Source organism: Amborella trichopoda, chromosome 12 (assembly GCF_054954075.1).
Source record: "Amborella trichopoda isolate Santa Cruz 75 chromosome 12, AtrichopodaSantaCruz75HAP2 v2.0, whole genome shotgun sequence".
NCBI classification, from domain to species: domain Eukaryota; kingdom Viridiplantae; phylum Streptophyta; class Magnoliopsida; order Amborellales; family Amborellaceae; genus Amborella; species Amborella trichopoda.
This window is the reverse complement of record NC_142347.1, coordinates 7,305,574-7,329,415: the sequence shown is the minus strand read 5'-3', so window position 1 is coordinate 7,329,415 and position 23,842 is coordinate 7,305,574. Positions and strand designations below refer to the sequence as shown.

The 23,842-nt window shown below is 39.3% G+C and overlaps 1 protein-coding gene across 14 annotated transcripts; it reads left to right on the top strand.

Annotated features, from left to right (window-relative positions):
* The first annotated feature begins 1,763 nt into the window (after positions 1–1,763).
* On the top strand, positions 1,764–23,842 carry LOC18433608 (uncharacterized). Of its 14 annotated transcripts, none has more exons than XM_088853292.1 (10): positions 1,764–1,885; positions 2,351–2,399; positions 13,891–14,064; positions 14,904–15,306; positions 15,700–15,989; positions 16,409–16,477; positions 16,625–16,681; positions 16,976–17,028; positions 17,160–17,235; positions 22,580–23,842. In XM_088853292.1, exons 2-10 carry the CDS (start codon positions 2,356–2,358, stop codon positions 23,457–23,459), a joined length of 2,046 nt encoding a protein of 681 aa, XP_088709418.1. In that variant the 5' UTR covers positions 1,764–1,885; positions 2,351–2,355; the 3' UTR covers positions 23,460–23,842. The 14 variants fall into 14 exon arrangements, with proteins under 14 accessions (XP_088709418.1, XP_088709415.1, XP_088709416.1 ...); XM_088853289.1 differs by having other exon boundaries at positions 1,884–2,086; XM_088853290.1 differs by lacking the exon at positions 1,764–1,885 and adding an exon at positions 2,066–2,174.

Sequence of the window (23,842 nt, the reverse complement as noted above, 5' to 3'; positions counted from 1 at the left end):
CATCATTTGTTCAATATGGTCCACAAAAGACCATTCTCCTACTGAATTCATGTTCTACTATATACATGCTTGAAAGTCGATTTTTTTTGTAATCTCACCTGGCTTATTTCTATTTCGATCAATCTTATTGGGGATTAGTTGACTGCAAAGGGATTTGTAGGTCAGGTTGTACTATTTCTTTTTGTGTGTATTGCAAAGGGATTTGTAGGTCAGGCTGTACTATTTCTTTTTGTGTGTATTTCCTGTGGCTTATTATATATTTTTATTTCTATCATAAACTAGTTGTCCATTTGAAAATATGTCTCAAGTAGTTTAGATTACAATTTGATTTCTTTTGCAAGGAGCCTGAGCTATAGGAATCCTGTGTGTGCTTTCATTTATTTTATTTCTTTTAGTCAATGCGGTTATGAGATTTTCAAGGTCTTTTTATTTTGATTTCTCACATGCAATATATTATGACCTTTTGGACTTCAAGGCATTCAATTTATGGATTGGGTTTAGGGATGAGATATATTCATATTTTTTAATAATCATCCATGGCACAATCAAATCTAAAGGGAGGTCTATGTTGTGCATTGTTGGTATTTCTCTTACTCTGAGTGATTATTTTTCCCTGTTTTGCATTCCACAAAGAGAAGATTAACTCAAGGATGGTGTTTCTATGAGTCATATGTACTTTTTTCATATGGATTTTTTATTCAAATTTTCAGTGATTCATGACCTAGAACAAGGTGACCATGAATATGGAAAGTAAATAATTTTTTAGAAATTAGAATGTACCCTTTTTAGGGATTTTCTAATCCATCGATATTTATTTTAGTCCAGCACGTTATGGAATGTTCATCTTGGCAAGTCAACCGGCTCTTGTACATGCTGACTCACATTGTTAATCCATTTGAAGGCTCCATTATCCTTGTTATCTTTTCTCAAAATATGAGAAATTGGGTTGTGTAATAAATGTAAAGCTTAATAATGTCCAATAATTTCAAATATAAATATTTTTTAGATTTTAAAAAGGTTAAAATCAAGTAGATCTATAAACATATAAAAATCTAAAAAATGGACGTTCTAGATAATGTGCTACAAGATGCACTATTTATATGCTTCAAAACAAAATTTTTTTTTTTTCTTCATATTCATATAGCTCGATGTTGAGATGATCAATTAGAGGGTTTTCCAATATTAAAGTACCTTTTTCCAATAGATTTTTGAGGCGCATATTTACTTCTACATGTTAAGGTTACAGCCTTGTATAATTTTTTTCTTTAGAAAATCCACCTAGGGGTATTTTTAAATTAACCTATAAAGGGTGTGGTTTGTACAGAGTCGAGGCCCTAAACAATAAAAGCAAAGCTCAGCCTCAAATAGTATCAAGAAACGTGGTTTCAACACTGGAAATCTTTGTGATAGCTTTAAAATATATTTTTATCTTTAATTACAAAATTTAAAGCTTATCGAACGGATCTATAAAAACTTTAAAATTGGTGGTTAAAAAATGCGTTACAAGAATGCACTATTCCCAACACTTAAAATCCATTTTTTTTCTCATGCCCATACAGCTTGATGTCGAGATAATCAACTTGAAGATATTTGAACATCAAAACAATCTCTCAAGTGAAATTTTTGAGATAAATTATAATTTGATCGTTAAGAGCCTCGCCTCTATATAAATTTCTTCCATTTAAAAGTAAGATAAAAAAAAAAAAAGTCGGGGGAGGGAAGGGAGTAGTAGAGGTGTTAGTGTCCAAGCCACAAGTACTCAAAAGCCCATATGTGAGTGGGACCCTTTCCCTTACCGTGCGGGCCAAACCGCACATTCATAATATTGCAAAAACGTGGATCATTTTCCTTCGAATCAATCGCGGTGCGGTGCCTTCACCTCAAAGTAAGTCCTCCCTCCATTTTCAAACAACCTTCCTGCGTTACGCGACCGACCGACCGACCACGGGCAAAAACAAAAAAAAAAAAGAAAATCCCACGTTTCTAACTCTTTCTCTCTCTAAAATATTCTCTCTCTACACTTCCTCCATCAGTTGGTCGCCATGTGTGTATTTTGTATTACCTTCAACCGCTTTCAGTACACCCTGTAAATACCCCTTTCTCTCTCTCCCTCTCTCTCTCTCTCTCTCCTGTAAATAATGTTTATCCAAAATTGAACGCTCTTACTTTTTTTGGTGTGTGTCTATATATTCTCTCTCCTGTAAATACTGTTTATCCAAAATTTAAAGCTCTTACTTTTTTTTTTTTTGGGTGTGTATACATATTGGTTCTTCAATCAATTGCTAGCTTCCTCTAAATTTAGCTCTGCATTTTAGTTGTTTCTATCTGACAAAGAGTTTTCCCGCATCAGGTTCCATGATGCAGAGATTCGTTGACGGCGTTCTAGCCATCGCAAAAGAGTGAGTACCATATTAAAATACTTCCTCTTTGGATTGGTTTTCTCCCTTTTCTTCTTTCTTTTGTGTTATTTTTTTTTTTTTTTGATGAAATGGGGAATATTTTATATTTCTTTTTCCAGGTGTTTATCATTGCTCTCTGTAATTCAGGGCTTTTCTCTTATTTTTCTCTTTTTCCTTCGTGTCTCTTTCATTTGTTCGCTATAAACAGGAATGTTTTTTTTTGGTCAGACAAACTTTGTGGTAATCGCTTGAAGATTTGAAATTTATGGGATTCTCCTTGCTATCCCTTTGCGATGGAAGCTATTTTATTTCGAAATTTCAACTCGATTCTTATTCATGATAGCATTATTGTACTTGAAGCCTTGAGACTAGATTGCCAAGCTGAAAATTAAATAAAAGTGTAAAAACCAAATTTTCATTTATGCAAATCCATTTCTTGACCTGTTCATGTAAGGATCATATTAATGGGTTGATTGCTGTTGACTCCAATATGAGAATGGAGAGCTTGTATTTGAGCACGGTAGTTGGGAATGGTGGCTATTATTAATCTTTGAAATATGTATGTAGCAATCTCATCTCAATGATTTTTAGATATGCATAGGTCCTTATGTTGCAGTTAGGTGTATAACAGAGTTATTTAGGCTGTGTGAGTATATACTTATTTAGGTGTAAGTTGCCACCACTATATTATTTGAGCCTTGAGATTGTTCGATCTAAAAAACTCATTGGTAAATCAATTCTGTGATGCGTGGTAAACAAGTTTAACTACTGCTACTGCTAGCAATGTGATTCTTTCTGATTGTCCTCTTTAATATGCTTTGTAAAAAATTGAGATTTAGATGTTGAGAAAAAAAACAAAACTAAAGTTATTGTTTCATACTAGAGTTTAATAATGGGATGATTGAGAAAAATTATATTTCATAAAAAAAAAACAGTTTCTTAAAACTATTTGGAGTATCTTGTATTTTGAAATTTTTGGATTTGCTGCTCTTGTAAATGCTCATCCAGATATTGAACTTTTTGAAAAGACAAAAACCCCATGGTGGTCTAGTTTCTGCATTGTATACCTGTTTTCAGTTCTCAACTCGGAGATTTATCTGTAGTAATCCTATATGTGACACCTCTTTAGTAGTTCTAGGATTTTAATTGTGTTCAAAATAATATTCATTTTGAGTACTCACTTGGTGGTTTGTGATGTGGATCATGGAATGATTCCAATGACCTTTATGCACAAACACCATCATTGTTGAATATTTGGGTGTGGAATGGTTTCCAGCCTTGGATTAGAGTCTCGAAGTTCAGGTTGATATTAAACTGGGTTCTGGTGAGCTTAGCTTTGATGGTTGTAGTAGATGTGATCCTAGGCTTCTAGATATATTTCTTGTAGCTTTTTTTTTTCATTGATTTAATATAATTGAACCATGATGATTCAGGTACAAAAGGATGATAACAGGTGATTTTTTCTTATTTAAACTTTGTGGGATGGACACTCCCCATGCCTGGTTATGACTTGTGACACATGGACGTTATCGTTCTATGCAATTTGAGAAAGAATGAAAAAGATGCTGATTATAGAAAAATAAAGGAAAATCTTGTAATAATGGAGTCTCAATGCTGTGCAAATCTAAATTTGTGAATTTTGGGGTTCCTTAAACTTGAGTCTAGGAATTGTTGAGTAAGCTTTCTAGAACCTTGGGATAGTCAGCAAGTTGTCATTAGGGTGAAGGAAAAAGTTTATATAAGGTTGCAACCTTAAAATGTAGAACTACGGATGCACCTCAAAAATCCATCGGAAATGGTTATTTTAATGTTGAAAAACCCTGTGATTGATCATCTCGACATCGAGATGTATGACTATGAAAAATAAAAAGATTTTGAGTCTCAAAAATAGTGCATCTTATAATATATTATCTACACTGTCCATTTTCAAGATTTTCATATGTTTAAAGATCTACTTGATTTTAACTATATTTGGAATTTAAAATTTTATAATTAGATATAAAAATATATTTTGAGATAATTCTAAGAACATTTTACATCGAAATTATATATTATGATAAAATTTGAAGGTCCACCTTAGTTGGATTGTTCAAGGTTGCAACCTTATGGAAATACACCCTTAAGGTGAATGACCTATTCTAAGTTATGAAAATAACATTGTTTTTTTTTTTTTTAGGTTGAACAAAAAACAAAATCTCATAGTCTTAGCTTCAAGGTTTTGTTTGTTGCAAGTGTCTCTCTTACCTTGTGGATAAAACAAATATTTATTCATAATAAATATGATGGATAGAGCATTAGAGTTCCTTTGGTATAGACAGTGTTTTTAAAACGGACTGCTCAATGCCTAGGCCGCTTAGTTGGTCCAGAAGGCTTGGGCACCTCGCCTAGGCCTAGGCGGCCAAATTAGGTGAGTCGTCCTTGGGTGCTCGGATAGGTGGGTGCTCAGTGCCAACCCTTGGGCAGCCCAGGGGTTGCGCCTTGCCTAGGGGCGGAAATGCCCCTCATTGAGAGCATTTTTTGGTCTTTTTTTAAATACTAAAGGGGAAAAATTGTGGGTTTTATGTTCATTTGAATCCTAAACCCCATTAGAGCCTATCAAAATTTTGGTGGTTTCTCAAAATTATGAGAAATTGATGTAAGCATCACCCATTGATATTAGATTTAGTGGACTATCAGACTATGGACTTATGGAGTATAGAGGAGTGTGAGCTATGTGGACTTGTGTACTATATATTTGATGTGCCCTAAGTCCCCAACTCTTTTGTATTATACAATTATGCTTATACTTTTAGACAATAGATACATTTTTCTTTCTACTGGGCTGACCAGGTTCTGGACGTCCGCTTAGGCGCAGGGCGGCTTGGACACCCCCAGTCGCCTAGGTGTCGCCTAGCATTTTTTGAAACACTGGGTATAGGTCTTTTCCAGTTATGTATTTCTAATAATTAATGTTCAAACTCAATTCTGTTGGTGTGGTCTTCCAAAAGTTGAACAAGTGTTAGAAGTTCGTTCGATTGATTCAATATCGATGAACCTGGAAAAGAGGGTTGAAGGCTGGAACGAACACATAACAGGATTTGTTGGAATTCCTTGGGAATTCTTTATTAGTGCTCAACTAACCATAGTGCAAAGTCGTATCTCTTTGGTTAATAAGATAATAAGGTGGTTTTGAGATAAATAAATTAATAAATAAAAATTGAATGTATAATGTAATATAATATTATAATATTTCATCAAACATGTAAAACAAACTATTAAAAACACTACCAAGTTATAAAATAAAAAAATAAAACCCCTTGCTATGACACTTTAAAAAAAATCTTAAAAAAGGGTCTTCCCTAAAAAATTAAGAATAATGACATAAAATTAAAGGAAATAAAAAAATAAAAGAAATTGAATCACGCATTGTATTAATCAATACCTAAATGCATCAAAAGCCCTAATTTCTTCATAAAATTATTAATTTTTATTAAGTTTGTTTAAAAAACAAGTTCTCAATATATGAAAAAACAAGTCCATATTTTGGCCCAAAATCCATGCTGTTTTCGATTTCTATACATTGTATTGGATCTGTAATATGGAAAAAGATTCATTAGGATCATTTTGATTCAAGTTTCAAGAAATTTGATACAAATTTGAGGAGAACAGTTTGAAATGGCAGAAACCCTAATCTGTGCTACCTTCATGCAAAAAAAAAAAAAATTGTAGAAAAAAAAGTATGAAATGAAAATGAAATCTACTTGCTCTATGTCAAAGCTTAAGCTCTGCAGATCAAAAACCCCACTTAAATCATACTTGCTCTATATCAAAGCTAAAGCTCTGTAGATCAAAAACCCCACTGAAATTTGATCCAAATCATCTAAATTGCCCAATGATTTCTTCGATTTTTCGTTGATTGTTAAAAGTTCAGGAACTTTTCAATTTATTGGATTTGGAAGCATATAATCGATGTGGAATCCTAGTTTAATCAAACATATTAGCAATAAAATACTGTGTAGGTTTTGATTATCTCCAAATAGTACTAAATTTCAAGACATTTGATTACAAATTGAAGTTGAAATCAATAGCATAGCAAATTTTTAAAAAAGCTTCAAAGACCCCATGATTTTAATCGCCAAATCGAGCCTCAAACTGTGTATAGGGGCGTGCCCCTTTGGCCTCTATGGTTGGGGCGTTGCCCTCTTTTTTTTCTCTAAATTTTTCCAAGTGTTAGAGAGAGGCTAGAGAGATGAGATAGATTAGAGAGAGAGGGGTGTTAGGCTTCTTTTGAGGGGGGTGAGAGATGTAATTACGTGTAGAGAATGGGACTCCCCAATGAGACTATTTATAGATTGATGCTTAAGGTTAGGGTTTCTAGGATTAGACATCTTTACGGAGAATACATCTAGACTATTGATCATAGGAGACTTGTCAGCTGATAGATCTTATCCTTACAATCTATAGATCTACCATTATGATCTAATGGAAGGTGCTAGAAACTTATCCCTCAGTTTCCTTAACCTAATCCCATCATATATATAGTGTAGAGAAAATTCAATATACTTGCACATACTCTTACACATGCCTTTTATTTGCATCATACTCTTACACATGCCTCTTTGAAAAGCCAATTAAACTTTATTTAAAAAACTTCCCTTTCCAATTCAATTGATTGAGTGGCATATCTCGCATGTCATCACAATAAGAAAGTATATGCCCTATGTGGGGCGTGCTACCCATGGGGCCTCTAGTAGGCGCCACACACCTCCCGACATTCTGTAATTTTGTGGAGCCCATGGAGAATAATGGGCCCTTGTATGTCTTAGTTATTTTAAAATTAATATCAGAATTTTTAGAAAATTTTTAATATTTTATTTTTCTCTTTGAATAATTAAATATCTGAAAATTCATACCTATTTAGAAATCTGTTTTGAGAAAATAAAATATCTAGAGACTTCTAAAATTCATTTTATCATTCTTAAAATCATCTATAGTCAAATTAGTTATTTCTAAATTAATTTGATGGGATTCAGATCCAACTATGTTAAGGAAATAACGAAATTACTGAGGCACTCCATCTTCTACTAGAGACCATGAACTACACTCACATTCTCAAACTAACCTAGTAGTTCCTATGACCTACATCCCATCACAGGGGTTCATGATTCGGCTATCAGAGTCAGCAATAGGTAAGGGGACACAATCATAGTCTATGGATTATAGGTTCTCTACTAAGGACAAGTTATCTCTTGCACATATACACGTAGCACCCTCAATGGTGCATCGCTTCTCAATACAACTATCATGTGTGCATGCCGTATTGTGGTCTATGATGAGGATTTGGCCCTTATCCCTTAGGGCCTACCAATCACACACAAGGGCCACATAGCCCCTTGGCAAACTACCTAGGGCATCCAACCTCATCAATGGGTAACCCTGCTAACCTTTCTCGGTTATGCTTTAGGCTCAAGTATCTTTAGGGTTTTAGTACTCAATTGGCCTAGCTCGTTAAGCCTAGTTCAAGTCTCGGCATCACCATTGCTAACCTCGGCCTCTTTGGACCATACTCCTACTGAAGTTCATTGTTCCACTATAATAAAATTGGTTACATGCTCTCATAAGGCCTTTAAATGACCACAAAATGCCAACAAGAAAGTCTAGAGGTTATAAAAAATTGGATATTTACACTCGATTGTATATGAACCAAAAAATGTGCTGGTGAAACTTGCTTCCAAAGTTGAGAATATTCGATTCAAAGTTGGTGGGATTGTGGTTCTGTTTTCTCATGGAACTATAATTTTTGACATAGGGATCTGGATCTCATTAACATGGGATAGAGTTCCTTGATTTCTAGTGTTGAGATTCCAAATATTAGGGAATCTCCCGGAGTCGAGATCTTGTGTCTCGGAGCGATCGAGCTTCTGAAGCAGGAGCGACCCCCTCCATAGAAGATCCCCGTAACTATGGTCACAGTTGGCTAGAAAAAATCATTTCTTTGTATTTACTTCCGATTGTGTTTTATTGATGTACCGACTAATGAGGATTATGTTTACGAGCGATTCAAGGTGTGGATTGTTGTACATATTGACGATGAGTCGAAGAAGTTCTAAACTCTAGTTGTTTCTTCTCATGTTATTAAGGGTTCCAATGTTTGGTATCATAGATCATATCATTAGAGTATGGGGTCTTTAAATAAGTTGTGTAAGCAATGACTTATTTCCTCCAATATTCATCGTTCTAAGGTGTCATGGTTGTCAACTGGGAAAACATGTCAAGTTGCAATTTGTTTATAATGATAAAAGAGCTTCTTCTCCATTTGAGTTGGTGCATTCTGATGCATGGGGTCTAGTGCCAATTGCATTTCCTTCCAATTACCTCTATTCTGTAATATTTGTTGATGACTTCTTTAGATTTACATAGATTTTCTTTCTTAATAAAAAATCTCATGTGTTTTAGACATTTAGACATTTCAAGTTGTTTGTTAAAAAGCACTTCTATAAGCCAATTTTGTGCTTTCATAGTGATGGAGGGGGGAGTACTCATATTAAATGTTTAAAAAATACCTGAGAGACAATTGGATAGAGCATCAATTTCTTGCCCTTATACTCCACAACAAAATGGAGTAGCAGAAAGGAAACATATATATAAAATGATGTTGGATTATCTCTTATGTTTTCTAGTGTAGTTTAAAGCTTTTATGGGTTGAAGCTTTCCATGTAGCTACCTTGTTGATAAATAGGTTTCCAACTAATGTATTGGATGGAAAATCTCCATGCCATACAGTACTTGGAAGAACTCCTGACTATTCTATCTCGAGGAGTTATGCGTGTTGGTATTATCCCACATCGGTATTATCTCCACATTGACATTAGCCTTATGAATAAACTTGATCCCAAGGCATAATTGTATATTTTTGTGGGATGTTCAGATGATCAGAAAGGTACATATGTTACTGTCCCCAAATATATAGACATGTAACATTTAATGAGTTGAAAATGTTTGCTCCTCCAAAGAATGATCTTGCAGGTGAAAGTCCGTGTCCAAAGGAAAGAGACAACGAAAGAGACTAACACGAGAATGACAGTGAAAATTTCTTCATAAGTCGATATCATGTGGAGAAATTTGTTGAAGATGATGTTGGGAAAGGTAGAGATGATGAAGATATTGTTCCTTGTAATCCAGGAGAAGACTTTATGCCGTTCGGTGAGGATGACCAACATATGGGTCAAAGTAGTGGCTCAACAGAAAAAAATGGGGCACATGAAGTCATTGTGTACGAAAGAAGAGCTAAGACCTCCATTTCCAACCCCCTCATTACCCTCTACCATCAATTCTCCTTTACCTCATTAAGCCACATCACTGAAAAAGCTTCCTTTGCAGTCTATCAATTGTAACCTTGAGCCCTCAACAGCAAACTCATCTCTCCCAAACCCATCTATAACCTCCAAGGCCCCTCTGGCCTCCATTTCCACCAAAAAATTGTCCCTACAACCACATAGGCCAACAACTAAACTCTCCACTTCCCACTACCCTCCCTGCTTACACGGTGGACCACTTCCTATCTCTCCCTATCTCCTTGCCTTCCCATCCACTCCATTTCCCATTCCATCCCGCAACCTGGCTTCCTCTTCATATTCTCTGAAGTTACCTTCCCACTCACCCTCACGCCCACCCATTCGCAATCCCCTCAATACCTCGATATCACACCTCAACCTGTTGTTGACTGGCTAGATTCCCTCGTTTCTCGTCCTTTAGGGATAATCACGGTAATTTCCAGCTTCCACATCACAAGTTACCTCCCACCCGAAGTAATTCCTTTTCCCAACTCTCTCCCTCCACCACCACCGTTGTCTGTCTTATTTTCTATTTTCCATGCCCTCAACCTTATTCCTCCAACTTGGTCGCCCACTCTCTCTTCGTAATGAATCTCTACATTCGTCCCACCGTCCCCCCCAACCAAAAAAAAAAGAAAAAAAACCCTTTCTTTTCCTTCCACACCTGATTAAGGTCCTCCAACTTGGTTGCCGCTTTCGCTTCGTAACCAATCTCTGCGCACCCCCCAAAACCCCACAACCAACCCCCTCCCTTCTTCTTCTCCTTCCCATATCTGATCACACTGCTACCCAATTTCCAGTCCACAAAGTCACATGTTTAACCCTGTCAAGATATATTCCTGATCTCAGAATACACAAAACCACCCATCACTATTATCATCACCACCTCTGCATGAGCAAGTGAAGGGCCTTCAGAAGGTTTCAGATCTTATCCAAGAGGCCCCCACCCAAGGGGATTTTCCCTAAGAACTAGCCTACATAGTTGACTAGAAGGAAATCTGGTGTATCAACTATCGTGAACCCCACCTCAAGGAGATGTTAGAAAAGATGGGCTTCTTTGGCTATGATGGACTTGCCACCGATCTCTCAAAAATCCTTCGGAACGACACATGTTAGGTAAAAAGTAGGGATATCTGGAAACTTCTTAACCTATCAACTGACATAAACTATGATGCTGGACTCCCCCAGAGTTCGACTAGTCTCCCAGGCGCTACCCAAGGTGCCTGCCTTCATTCACCCATCCTCCAAAATGGGGATTCTCACATAGAACATTCAGAGGATTGACAACCTCAAAAAGAGCTGCCATTCTTGCTTTCTATTAATACCCAACGTCCTAGCCATCTCAGAAACCAAAGCCCCTTCCCCTCAACTTTTCGATATTAGAAGGGTTTAGGTAAGATGGCCTTGCCAATGGATTGGCTTAGAAGCTTTAGGAGCCTTAGGAGGTCTTTGGGTCATCTGAGACCCTTCCATCCATAGCCTCTGTTCTAGGTCTATAGAGGTTTACTCATTAACCTGATACTACACTGAACCTCTGACAACTCATGGAAGTTCATGACAATTTACGGACAGAATAGACCCAATCTCAGGCAAGCCTTCTTGAATGAGCTTAGCTCGGTGCCAATTCCCCTTCCAGCCCACGGCTCCTTGGTGGAGGTTTCAACATTATCAGATAGTCGTACAAGTCCAACCACCAGTCCAGAATCACTCCTTGTAGATGAACCTTACTCATATTTCATTTCATAAAACAGTCTCATCTACATTGTTTATGGATCCTCCTGTACTTGGTCCAACCACTCCTCCAACCCCCCTCACCAAATACGGCCGCTTCCTGATATCTTGGGAAGGGGGTGATTAGTTCCTTAGCACCCACTCCTATTCCTTGGCCAACCCAACTTCTGGCCACAAATCCTTTCTCTTAGGCACCAGATAAATCAGCCCTGCCCTAAACCCTTTAGGTTCGAACTATTATGGCAGGAAGTATTTTTCTTGTACAACTGAGTTTGGAATCTAGATTCTACCTCACCAAATTTGTGATTTATAGATGAACAAGGTCATGGTTCAACTTAAATGAGACCTCATTTCTTAGTTTTAGGATTAGTGATCAGAGATATTTGGAATCTAGATCCACAACATCAAAATAATTTCCAAAATTCAATGGAAGGCTGGAAATCTCTTAAACATTATTCGAAAAATTTTATTTAAAATTTGTTAATAATTGAAATATATTGGGTATCTAAAAACTCTGAGTGTCGATAAATTCTAGTTTACTCGTTCGTAAGTTTCGAGAGTTTGTAATAAACGTCTTATCTTTAAATACTCTAGGAAAGTACTTAATTAAGGGTACTTGACCTTGTTTGTAAAAGTACTTAAAATTTTCATTAATTCAATTTGAAAACTCTAGGAAAGTACTTAATTAAGGGTACTCGACCTTGTTTCTAATAGTTGTGGAGAACTGTGATAAATGGCACTCAATACTTTGACTCCATTGTTAGGAGAGAGTTGCTAAGGACATCGATACGAATAAGTAGGGAGCCATTGGCAAGCGTACTTTATATATGGAGTCCCAACACTAAGGATTTCTTGCTTATAGATAATCTAAAACCTTAAAGTTTTTGCCTCTTCAAACCCGTTTCATGATAATTTCTGTCTTAATTCCTAGTGGTTTGGTGCGTGATCCCCATAAGTTGGGAATCTTAATTCCAAGTTGATGGGATCGCGATTCCCGCAAGATAGGAATCTCTATTCCTATTGGATTAGAGCACGATTGTCGAATGGTCCAAATCCCGCTTCATGTGATATGCATTGTAAGGATGGCTATTCTGGCTATAGAATCATTTGGTCACTTGCGATTCTGTGATTCGGATTCCTGAAACAATTAACAATTACAGGGGTTTCCAACTACCAGTGTTTCAAAAAGCGCTCGGCGTCACCTAGGCGGTCGGGGGGTCCAGGCCACCCAACGCCTAGGCGGGGCGCCTAGAACCTGAGCGGCCTAGTAGAATTTTTTTTTTTTTTTTGGGTTTCTTTTTCTAAAATAGCCTTTAATAGGTTTTAGGTTTCAAATGAACCTAAAACCCACAAATTTACCCTTTTAATATTAAAACAATGACCCAAAAATACCCTTAAGGAGCCGTATTTCCGCCCATGGGTGGGGCGCAGGTCTTGGGCGCCGCCTAGGCGGGTTCAAGTGGGCGCCCAAGGATATCCGCCTAGGCGATGGGCGGTCCGCTTTTTGAAACAGTGCCAACAACTATAACTCTACCATTATTTCCTTCCTCCAATGCCTGTTCTTGGCCCATTCAGGGTCTCATCCTCACTTTGTTGACCTTTCTTTTCTTACCTTAAACTCCAACTCTGTTATGTGGTTTGAACACTATTCCAAGGGGAGGAAATATCACAAGCCATCTCCAACTTGGCAAAATACAAAGCACCAAGCCGTGATGGCTTCCTGGTTGCCATTTTCACTAGATTTTGGGATTCATTTTTGCCTGATATCTTAGCCCTTTTCGATGACTTTTACCACATTGGCTTCCTCAACAAAGAAATAAATGTGACTTTTATTCCCCTCATACCCAAATTTGAGGGAGCTAATGACCTCAAAATTTCAGAACCTAGAAATCTCCTCAGCTACGCTTACAAAATCATCTCCAAGGTCCTTGCCTCGATGCTTAGAACTGTACTGTATCAAGTCATTCCCAAAATCAAAGTGGTGTTGTTAACAATAGATAGATCCTCGATCATGTCCTTGTTACTCACAAAGCCTTACATTACAGGCATCAGATCAGAAGGCCTGGACTTACTTTGAAACTGCACTGGGAAAACCCTTATATTTGCTTTTATATGCAAATGAAGAAGCATGCACGTTATGATGAAGTTACAAGGGATTATGTAGCTGAATGATATATTATTTTTCATTGGTTCCAAACTTTTAGCCTTAGAGAGCATCTTTTCGATAACATGGGCTGCTATTATCTTGTTCTTTGGTCCTCAAATTTCAATGTCTAAATTTATTTTTTCTATGGGTAACTTCTTGAGTCAGTGCAGAATGTGCTATTATATTATTTGCATATGATTAATGCCTACATAGAAATGAGCATTTTCGGCCCTTTATTTTCCTTGGCAAATATATTTTGAGCTATGAAGATGGCACTGATGACATTTGTTCTTTTGTACAGGTCGGTGAAAGCATTTACCTATGAATGTTTAAACAATATCGTGAGGTTTATCAATGGGTTTTCAGCCCTTGTTTTGTCAATATTGCCTGGGAAGAAAAACATTCTTGAAGGTATACATGGCTGGGAGCTGACGCCTACATTTCATGGACCTAGATTTCCAAGATGGATGGAGAAGTAAGTTCTGAGTTCAGACCATTATAAGGTTCTACAGTGGCATTCTTTTTACAATGTATTTGAACACGTCCTCTCTCTCTCTCTCTCTCTCTCTCTCTCTCTCTCTCTCACCAGAAAGTGAATTGTTTCTTAGATGCATATTTTGCTCTAATATTGATCTCCTTCAGATGGATAATGGTTTTACTATGACATCTTAGTGGTCTCCTTCAAATGGAGAATTTTTTACTGGAACTTCTCATTGGTATCCTTCTGTTGGATTAAGTGTTTTCTATGACAACAAATGAAATATGTCTGTCTCAGTTGGCTATTAGGGTGTTCTTTCCTGGGTGCTTTTCCCCCTTTGACATAAAGTTTCTATTAGTTAAAAAAGAAACATCTAGTTCAGATGTGCTCGAATGTGTTACTTTAAATTACAAGTTAATACCATTTACAAGTTAATACCAACTTGATTGTTCTATGAAATGAAAATCATTTGCTGGTAATTTCACTCCCTAGCAATTTCTTGATTAGGCTTTTATCAATATTTTGTTTAGTTTGGCAATTGAATTTATTGCACAGTTGATTCTATGCAGACATGTATGTGTTTCCATGCTAAGAAACTTTAAGACAAGAATGCAATGATAAAGCATTCCCATATACTGCTTCTGTATTTGAAGACATATTTCTGCTCCAGCCTGCCCAGATCCAATCAGCTTTTGTTTTATTGTTTCTTTATATTTGAATCGTTTTTAGTTATTCAGTAATATTGGTCCATTTAGACTGTATTTATGTAAGGTTAGCAAGAGTTTATTTTTGTCTCATTCTTTTCTTGACCTTTTATTGTTTTGTATGAATGCTAGTGGTGTGTCTTCTTTCAACCAATTCATCCATGAGTTATCTGTAGAGTCGAATTCTCCTTCAAGTTCAGATTATGGATCCAGCGAAGAAGATCATGATGATAGCTCCCTTCCTTCCACTCCAAATTCTAATGCTTCACGCCTATCAAGGGATAATAGTTTTGGAAGGCATAGTAGACATCCTACACCTTTTATTAAACACGTACTTTCATGGGCTTTGTGGCCAGCAGCATTCATTTTTGCTATTCCATATCGTATTTTTCATCCATCGGAATCCAGGAGACCTAAACCTTCTACACTGAATAGCTCAGGAAGCTTCCGGACTTCTAGTATGAATTCTCCTAGGAGACGCATGAAAGACCATGTTGTTCCCCATGCAACAGATAGGAGGCGTGGAGTTGTTGAGGTTGTTATAAGTTACGTTTTCTACATTTGTTTACTAGTTATGAATAATTGAGCATACATACTTGTGATTCTGTATTTGCTATCTTGTTTTATATTTGTGTGTTTGCTCTTATTTTCTTTTCTTGTTCAACCCCATAGCTCAAGTGAAAGGTTCTTCTTATTGCAACCATGAGATTGTGGGTTTGAACACATGGTAGCCACTAGCTAGCTCCTCAAGAGATAACAATCTATGGTTCTTTTGGTAGGGACTGTTCATCTGGGGATTGTTGGTCTTCGTGGTTCTCCTTTTGCTTGCAATCACATGCATATTTGAAAATTCATTCTTCATTGTTTGAGAAATCTTCTGCAGATTGATATTCTCTTTTTCCTAAATTGCTTCTATCTTTTTGAACAGGACATCCAGCTTGCAATTGAGATCTTTATTGAAGCCATTTTTGATGTCCTTCATAAAGCAGCACATTATTCCCTGTCACCTTTTGCCACATCTCAAGAATTGTGGAGATGGTTCTTTTCTGATCACAGAGGAAGCAGGGAAGATTTTTCTGGCTCTGGTGATTTGAATGTGGTTGTCCCCACATCCACCCTTGGTGATGAGGACCCAACCCCCACCGTTAGGCAGTCCACATTTCATCAGACTCTGAATACAGATGCTCGGACATGCAAGGACGTTATAACAGAACTTGGGTAAGTTGAACAACTTAACTTCTATAAAAGCAAATTTATCTTCCACATTTCAAATTGGTTTTGCCTTATTTTCGTAGGTTATTATTTGTGCCGGTCTGTAAATATCTTCTGTTCTTTAAGTGTATTATAACCAATGGACTTTGGAAAACCATAGTCCACTGGGGTCATCATCGTCCCATGAGTGATGGATGTTGGTGGAGAGGGAGTGGTGCCACTAATGCAGTAGGACCGATTCTCTCTCCATGATTGTCCATCATTTAATGAACCTAACGAACTGTGATTTTTCATAATCCATCAGGGCAATATACTTTACTTCATTAACTTTGATATTTATGTCTGTTGGGTATCCAAAAGTGTAGATTATATCTTGTTTAGGATGTTATTTAGGCACTAAACGTACATTCTGAATTTCTTTATAGGTATCCATATGAGGCCATTCGTGTGGTTACTTCTGATGGATATGTGCTACTTCTTGAGCGAATTCCAAGGTATGGCGATGAGATTTGTTTCACTTGCTGTTTGAGTGGGTTTATAGTTTGCATTTCCTCTTTTCTTCTTAACTTACGACGCTTGTTTACTGTTCTGAAGTCACATTATGATTTTATCCTACATTGCTCTTTGTAAATTCCATACAGGCGTGATGCACGGAAGGTTGTTTTTTTGCAGCATGGAGTATTTGATTCATCTTTGGGGTAAGTGAAGCAAGCACACATATTGGTTCATCTGTGGGGAAAACTTCAATGGGCTATTGCATTTCTCAGAAGTCAAAACTGAAGAAGAGTAATTCATTCATTGTTTCATTTGTTGGGCTTGATAAATGTTTCCCTTTTTCTTTTTAGTGGGCTTAGCATATGCATGCGCCATTTTCTTTATGGATAATAATGCCAATTTTTGTCTTCTTCTTCTTATTATTGTTAGTATTATTATTTTTTTTATGTTGTTTCTGGGTTGATATCGTGACTGTTTCTAGTATCTTCAATTTACAGGTGGGTTTCCAACGGAGTTGTTGGTTCGCCAGCATTTGCAGCATATGACCATGGTTTGTACTGGTTTCATAGAGTTTGGCTTACAAAGGTTTTCATAGGACGATAATGGTAGATAAGTTTTCTGTAGAAAAGTGATCTTTTCCAGTGACCGTAACCCTTCAATTCTTTTCCTTTGGCCATGTAGGTTATGATGTCTTCCTTGGGAATTTCCGTGGCTTGGTCTCCAGGGAGCATGTCAACAAAAATATATCTTCCCAGAAGTAAGGAACTGGTTCGTTGGTCCTTTCTCTTGGTACCAAGATTTAAATTTTCATGTTACAAAAAAAAAAGGGTTTGTGGCTTGGTCATAAACTAGAATTGTGGACCTTGCACTGGTATTGGCATGCATTTTACAACTGAAAGCTAGTGACCACATTCTAGATTTTGAACCAGATTTTGCATTTCAAAAGTGGGATCAGCCACCTGGTCTGCTTAAAGGGACAATCATATAGTTGGATCGGTCTTCAATATCCAATCTTGGTGCTAATCTCCTTCTATATTTGGGGAGTGAATTTTAGCATCTCTTAATCCCTACTTTAAACTTAAGGGGTCTCTGATCCTCATTTACGTGTTTGTTCATCCTTCTAACTACCTATTTGAGGAAATCACATGCGTTTTTGAGGGTCATGTGCCCAACCCAGTTTCTGCTCACCCATATCTGGAGGGTCACATGCCCAACCCTTCCCCGATTAGCCACGTATCCCTCCTGCGGGCTCCCCATGTGGGCACGTCCCCACCGTCCTGCCACACGCCAGTTTTTGAAAGGGATCACGTGACCAACTATCCCCTGTCGTCCCCAGAATCTTCTTTTCTTAGCCTCATGCCTCCAAACCTTTCCTCTGTTCTCTCGAAACGCAGCACCTAACCTGGCGCCCAACCTCTGCCTAACCTGAGCGATGCCTACTTACTTATCACGAGCCTCCCCTGGCCCCCTTTAGATGCTTTGCAGCAGTTCCCCTCCTCTCCTTCTCCGCCTTTACCTAGAGAATGTCCCCCCAGTTCCTCCACTAATTCGCAGCTCTGCTCTAGGTCTGATCCCAATGTCCCCTCTTCTCTTCGGGAAGCTGCCGAGCCACCATCACCCTTTTTTACACTTGGGCAGATCTATCCCTCATACCCGTTCCCCATGCCCCTCTTAACACCTTTGCTACCACCCCATCCTCAACCCAATTACCAGCGGCACCCCTCTTGTTCCTCTCCCTGCGAGTACTACCTTTGCTGAGCCCTCATGCTTGAAGGTGAATCCTCAGCCTGCTCTCTACCTCAAGGAGACGCACATGCAGAAGGTTACAACAACCTAGCCCCAGCCTCAGACTGCTGTCTTCCATTGGAAGAAGACTTCCTTGATGCAGAACTGAGGCACCTGAAGACTTGGCCAGTGGACCCTTCATCCCCAATGCTCTGTCCCTTACCTCTCTCCCTCCTCTTTTCTCCCCCGTTTCCCACTTCTTTTCCGCCCTTATTAGTGTCCCAAAAGCGTCGGGCGGGGCCTAGGCGGCCGGGGACGGTCCAGGCTGCCCAGTGCTTAGGCAGGCATCCATAATCTAGGCAGCCCAATAGAAAGAAAGTTGTTTTGAGGGTCAAATTTTGTGTAAAAAATTAAAAAATGCATATTGAGACATATTTTAGTCTATAATTCCATGCATTTGAAATTGAGACATATTAAAAAATACACATTGAGGCATATTATAGTCCATAATCCAAGATAGCAACTTAGCAAGACATCAATTCATCATCAAGAAAATAAAAAAGAAGAAGAAATCAAGCTATATTTCCAACCCGGATCGCTACTTCTATTAGATCCAAAAAAAAAAAATCTCAAAATAATACAAGCAATCTCAAAAATAAATTTTTTACTTTGATTGCTCATCTCCAAACTTCCACCTCTGAGATATTTTCAAATATCAAAATATTCTAAAAACACCTCCAGTAGACCTAAAAAACCTCCAAAACTAAACCTAATCTCAATGGATGATGTTTAGATTGATTTCTCGTAACTTCAAGAAACCCTTCGATCCAATGAAAATCACAAAAATCTTGGTTTTTTAGGTTTTTCTCTCTCTAAAATAGGCTTTAGTGGGATTTAGGTTTGTAATGAACTTAAAATCCACCTTTTTCCTGTCTTATTTTTTAACAAAAACCCAAAAATGCCTCTCAACGAGGGGCATTTCTGCCCCTGGGCAGCCGCCTAGGGCTGGGCGCTAGGCCAAGCGGGTACCCTAGCACCCTGGGGAAGGCGCCCAGGCACTCTAGACTGCCTAGGCAGCCGCCTAGACGCTAGGCAATCCCTCATTTGGAAGAATGCGCCCTTTTCCCCTAGAGCACCTTCTTCTCCCTCCTCCTCATCCCACTCCCCATCGTTTCAGCCGCTGGCCCCTGCCCACCCCCTATTGCCAACTCCCCCCTCCTCTCCCCGATGAACTTCAACCTTCCACCTCCTTCCTTCTCCCCCTTCCCCAAGTTTTTACCTTTCCTCATTCCATCCCTCTTTGCCCTGAACCCTCAATGCTCCCTAATTATCAATCCTTATCTTCAATCATCAAGGCTAACAGAATCTTACCTCCAATACCTTCCCCTGGCCTCCACACTTTAACCCCCTTGCAACACCATCCCGCTTCTCTGGCTCACTCCCTACTATGGGCCTCTACAGTCACCCACCTCATAACCCTCTCCTTGGAACCCCTTTCCAACCCCCCCATCGACCTTTTCCCTTTGCCCCCTTTCCCCCATCTCCCTCATTTAACTCTACCCAGTTTCCTATCCTCACCAACCTTGTTTCTCACTACTGGCCTTCCCCTAACCCCAATGACCCCCCTCCTCCCCTCGCCTTTTATGAGCTCGCATCCTCCTCACATCTGGTTTGGATTCCCAATCCGTTAGAGAGGTTACACCTTCGTATTCCTCCTGTGCCATCGCTTTGGTGGAGACCCCAAGCTTACCCCCATTTCGAACTCCCATAACACTTCCCCAGTTTTGGCAGATTCCAGTTTCATGGAAGGACTAGACAACACCCAGGGGAACATCCATCAGGTTCTAAAAGTGATGGGTTTCGATTACAACCACCCAGAGGACGACATCAAGTCCTCCTTCATATCGGATGCCCAATCCAGTCCCTGAGCTAACAGCAAAGGCAAAGGGAAGAAGGACAGGCAAGGGGCCCCAAATCCTAGGTCTGGAAGTAACAAGGGTCGTCCTGGACACTAGTCAGTATCCCCTGTAGCCACTGAGTTTTCTAATGGGCAGCTCCCCAGGCGATCCCCCGGCTCGCCTCCTCAAACACCATCCCATGAAAATCCTTACTGGGAATATCTGGGGGTTGGGAGACAATTTTAAGAGACACACACTGCGAGATTTCTGCACGGTCACCATGTTTCTCTCCAGAATTTCTGATGGCCTCCATTGGAAATTCTTGGCCATCTATGGCCCAAATTCAGCTGGTCTCAGAGGTCAGCCTCCTTGTGGTGTGTTGGTGGTGACTTCAAAGGTCGCACGAAAGAAATTACTACCCTAGATTATCTTAGTGCATGCTTCTTTTTTCAGATTTCATCTCTCGTCCCAATTTGGTTGACATTCCCCTTCAAGTTGTCGGATTCACATGATCTAATCAACAGTCCAACCCCTTCCTTTCTAACATAGACCGCTACCTCATCAGTTTTGAGTGGGAATCTGTCTTTCCTTGATCACATGCTCTAGCTCTTCCCAAACCCACATCCGACCATCAACCTATTCTCCTTGATACCCAGCTTGCACACAGAGGTACTAAACCTTTCTATTTTGTGCTTTCTTGGCTCGAAGAGGCAGAAGATTCATGCCTCGAACTGGTAATCGAGTCAAGTTTTGGCTGGACCTTTGGATTGGGACTTCTACCCTGAAAGAGAGGTTCCTGAAAGAGAGGTTCCTGAATCTCTTCCTCCTTGCGCACAATGGCCAGGCTTCTTTGACAGAAATCTTTGGGGCCGACCTTCGCTGCTCCACCTCCCTCTTATCTCCTACAATACTTGGTTCTCCTTTGGACCCCCAAAAATGCAAGTATTCAGCTGGATAGCTCTGGCTGAGAGGGCACTTACTGTAGACCAACTTCAGAGAAGGGGAATACCTATTCCGAACAGGTGCATTGTGTGCTTGGACGACGAGGAAACCAATTCCCATCTGTTTATCCATCGCCAATGTGCAAGACAACTGTGGGGAGACCTTTTGCAGTGGTCCAATTGGTCCTGGGTTACCCCAAGGACTGTTCCCCACATTCAGCTCCCTACAGCCTTTCGCATGGGCTAAGTTGGGCATTCTCCAGTGGAAGGCGTCCCGTAAAAACAGGATCATGGACTCCATGATCTTTTGGGCTTTAAAATACCCCACTTCCAAATCCTTTTCCCACATAGACTTCCACCATAAGTGGCAGGCCCTGCTCTTCCTCAAAACCTCTTCGCATCTCTCATACTTCCTTATGGAAAACCCCCGCCCCGGGACACATCAAATTCAGTTTCTGTGGATGTTCCTTGGGCAAACCTGGCCCGGCCGGCATAGGGGGCATTTTTAGGATCACAAAGGAAGGATCCTATTATCCTATTCTAAGTACATCAGCCACACTGACTTGAGCACAGCTGAGACCCTCGCCCTTTTAGAAGGCCTCAGAAATTTTGACTCCCTGTGGGGTAACAAATTAATCGTGGAGGGAGATTCCATGAATGTTATCTCATGGGCTTCAGGCTCCGCAGACTGCCCGTGGAGATTGGCAACCTTTTTCGACGAAATAGCCCATATTTGTAGGGCTCTTCACGATACTTGGCAACACACATGGCACGAAGCAAACTCCGCAGCAGATCAACTGGCCAAAGGAGGAGCCAGACAAGGCAATGGCGTCCTGGGAATCTCCCATTCCCCTGCTCAAGCCTAGTTTTACTGATTATCTGGCTGTATATGCATAGCTTTTGGGGTTTTTGCATCCCCCCTGATTTTTGGCGGTACATGCATATTTTTTTTTGTTTCCTTGTTTAAAGGCCTGGGTTCTTGTAACCTGTGGGTGAACACTTTTATAACTTGTAACTCACTCATATTTCTTAATACAAGTCAACAGTTTCAAAAAAAAAAGAAAAGACAACATGCATGCACCTAGGTGGGGACAAGTGTACCTATAAAAAACTCGGTGATATGACTGCTACTTATTATTCCCATTACCTTTCTCCCAAATATTGGCTAAAGTTTGAACAAATTATAATTGTCTATAAGGAAAACTGAAGTATGCAATAGCTATATGGTCATATGATAAGCCAAAGAGCATATCCTTGTCCATTCCTAATGATTATTGGTGATTTTCTCTAGTGGGCTGTGCCATTCAGCAGGTACAATTAATCTCCACCATTCATCATCAGAAACAGACAGCGGAATCTCCGTTGGAGTATTTTATATCATACTCCATTGTACTATCATATGCCCTCTCAAAAAAAAAAAAAAAAAAAAAAGAGAAAAAAAAAGAATAAAGAAAGAAAAGGAAAACAGCAACAACAACAATGAGATCCTCTTCACGCTCGGTGAAGTGACGAGATAAATAGCAATTTTATTCTGCAGGTATTGGAAATATTCAGTAAACGAGCATGGGATCCAGGACATTCCTGCCATGATTGAGAAGATCCATGAAGTGAAGGTCTTGGAATTGAAGACACTTCAATTCGACGATTCCTTTGATGAAACTAATGACCAACCCTACAAAATATGTGCAGTTTGTCACAGCCTTGGAGGAGCCGCCATCCTCATCTATGTAGTGACACGACGCCTCCAAAACATTCCTCATCGCCTCTCAAGGCTTATCCTCTTATCACCAGCGGGCTTCCATGATGACTCAACCCCAATCTTTACTTTCTTTGAATACTTTTTACTAACATTTGCCCCTTTTCTTGCTCCATTTATACATGGTTTTTATATACCCACCCGCTTCTTTCGCATGCTTGTTAACAAGTTGGCTCGAGATTTTCACAATTACCCCGCTCTTGGAGGATTAGTTCAGACCCTTATTAGTTATGTAGCGGGTGGGGACAGTTCTAACTGGTTGGGGGCAATTGGGTTGCCTCATTATAACATGAATGACATGCCTGGGGTGTCCTTTTATGTTGCATTGCACCTTGCGCAGATGAAGCATTCGAAAAAGTTCATAATGTACGACTTTGGGAGCCGTAGTGCGAATATGGAAGCATATGGTATTGAGAAGCCATTGGATATAGGGGCCTGTTATGAATATATTGATATTCCTGTTGATTTGGTGGGTGGGCAGAAAGATAAACTGATTAAGCCCTCCATGGTTAGAAGACATTATGAGTTGATGAAGAGAGCAGGTGTCGTGGCCTCCTATCGTGAGTTTGAGTATGCTCATTTGGATTTTACTTTTTCTCATAGAGAGGAGCTCTTGGCATATGTGATGTCTCGTTTGCTACTTGTCACACCACCTCAATAGAAAAGGTCTCTTGATGAGAAGGGTATAAATATGAACCCGGGTAGCAAGAAGTTGAGCAAAGCAATGTCTTCCCGTTTGGGAGGGATGAATGAGAAAGAAAGTATTGGACAAAAGGACAAGAGACTGGTTGATGAGAGACAAAGTAAGGAGCAGGAGGACAAGGCAGTGGAAAGAGAAAGTAAGCACTTTCCACTGGTGTTGTAACAGTTAGTATGCGAGTAGCTATGATTTTGTTTTCTATGGGCATATCACCATGGGATAAGTTTCTTGTAAATTGTGCAGTGTAGTTTGGTGTAAACTTTTGTGGATATAATTTCTTGTGAGTTGTATCTTGTCTCATGATGGTTTGTCTTTTCAAGATATGAGTTCAGTTTGCATTTCAA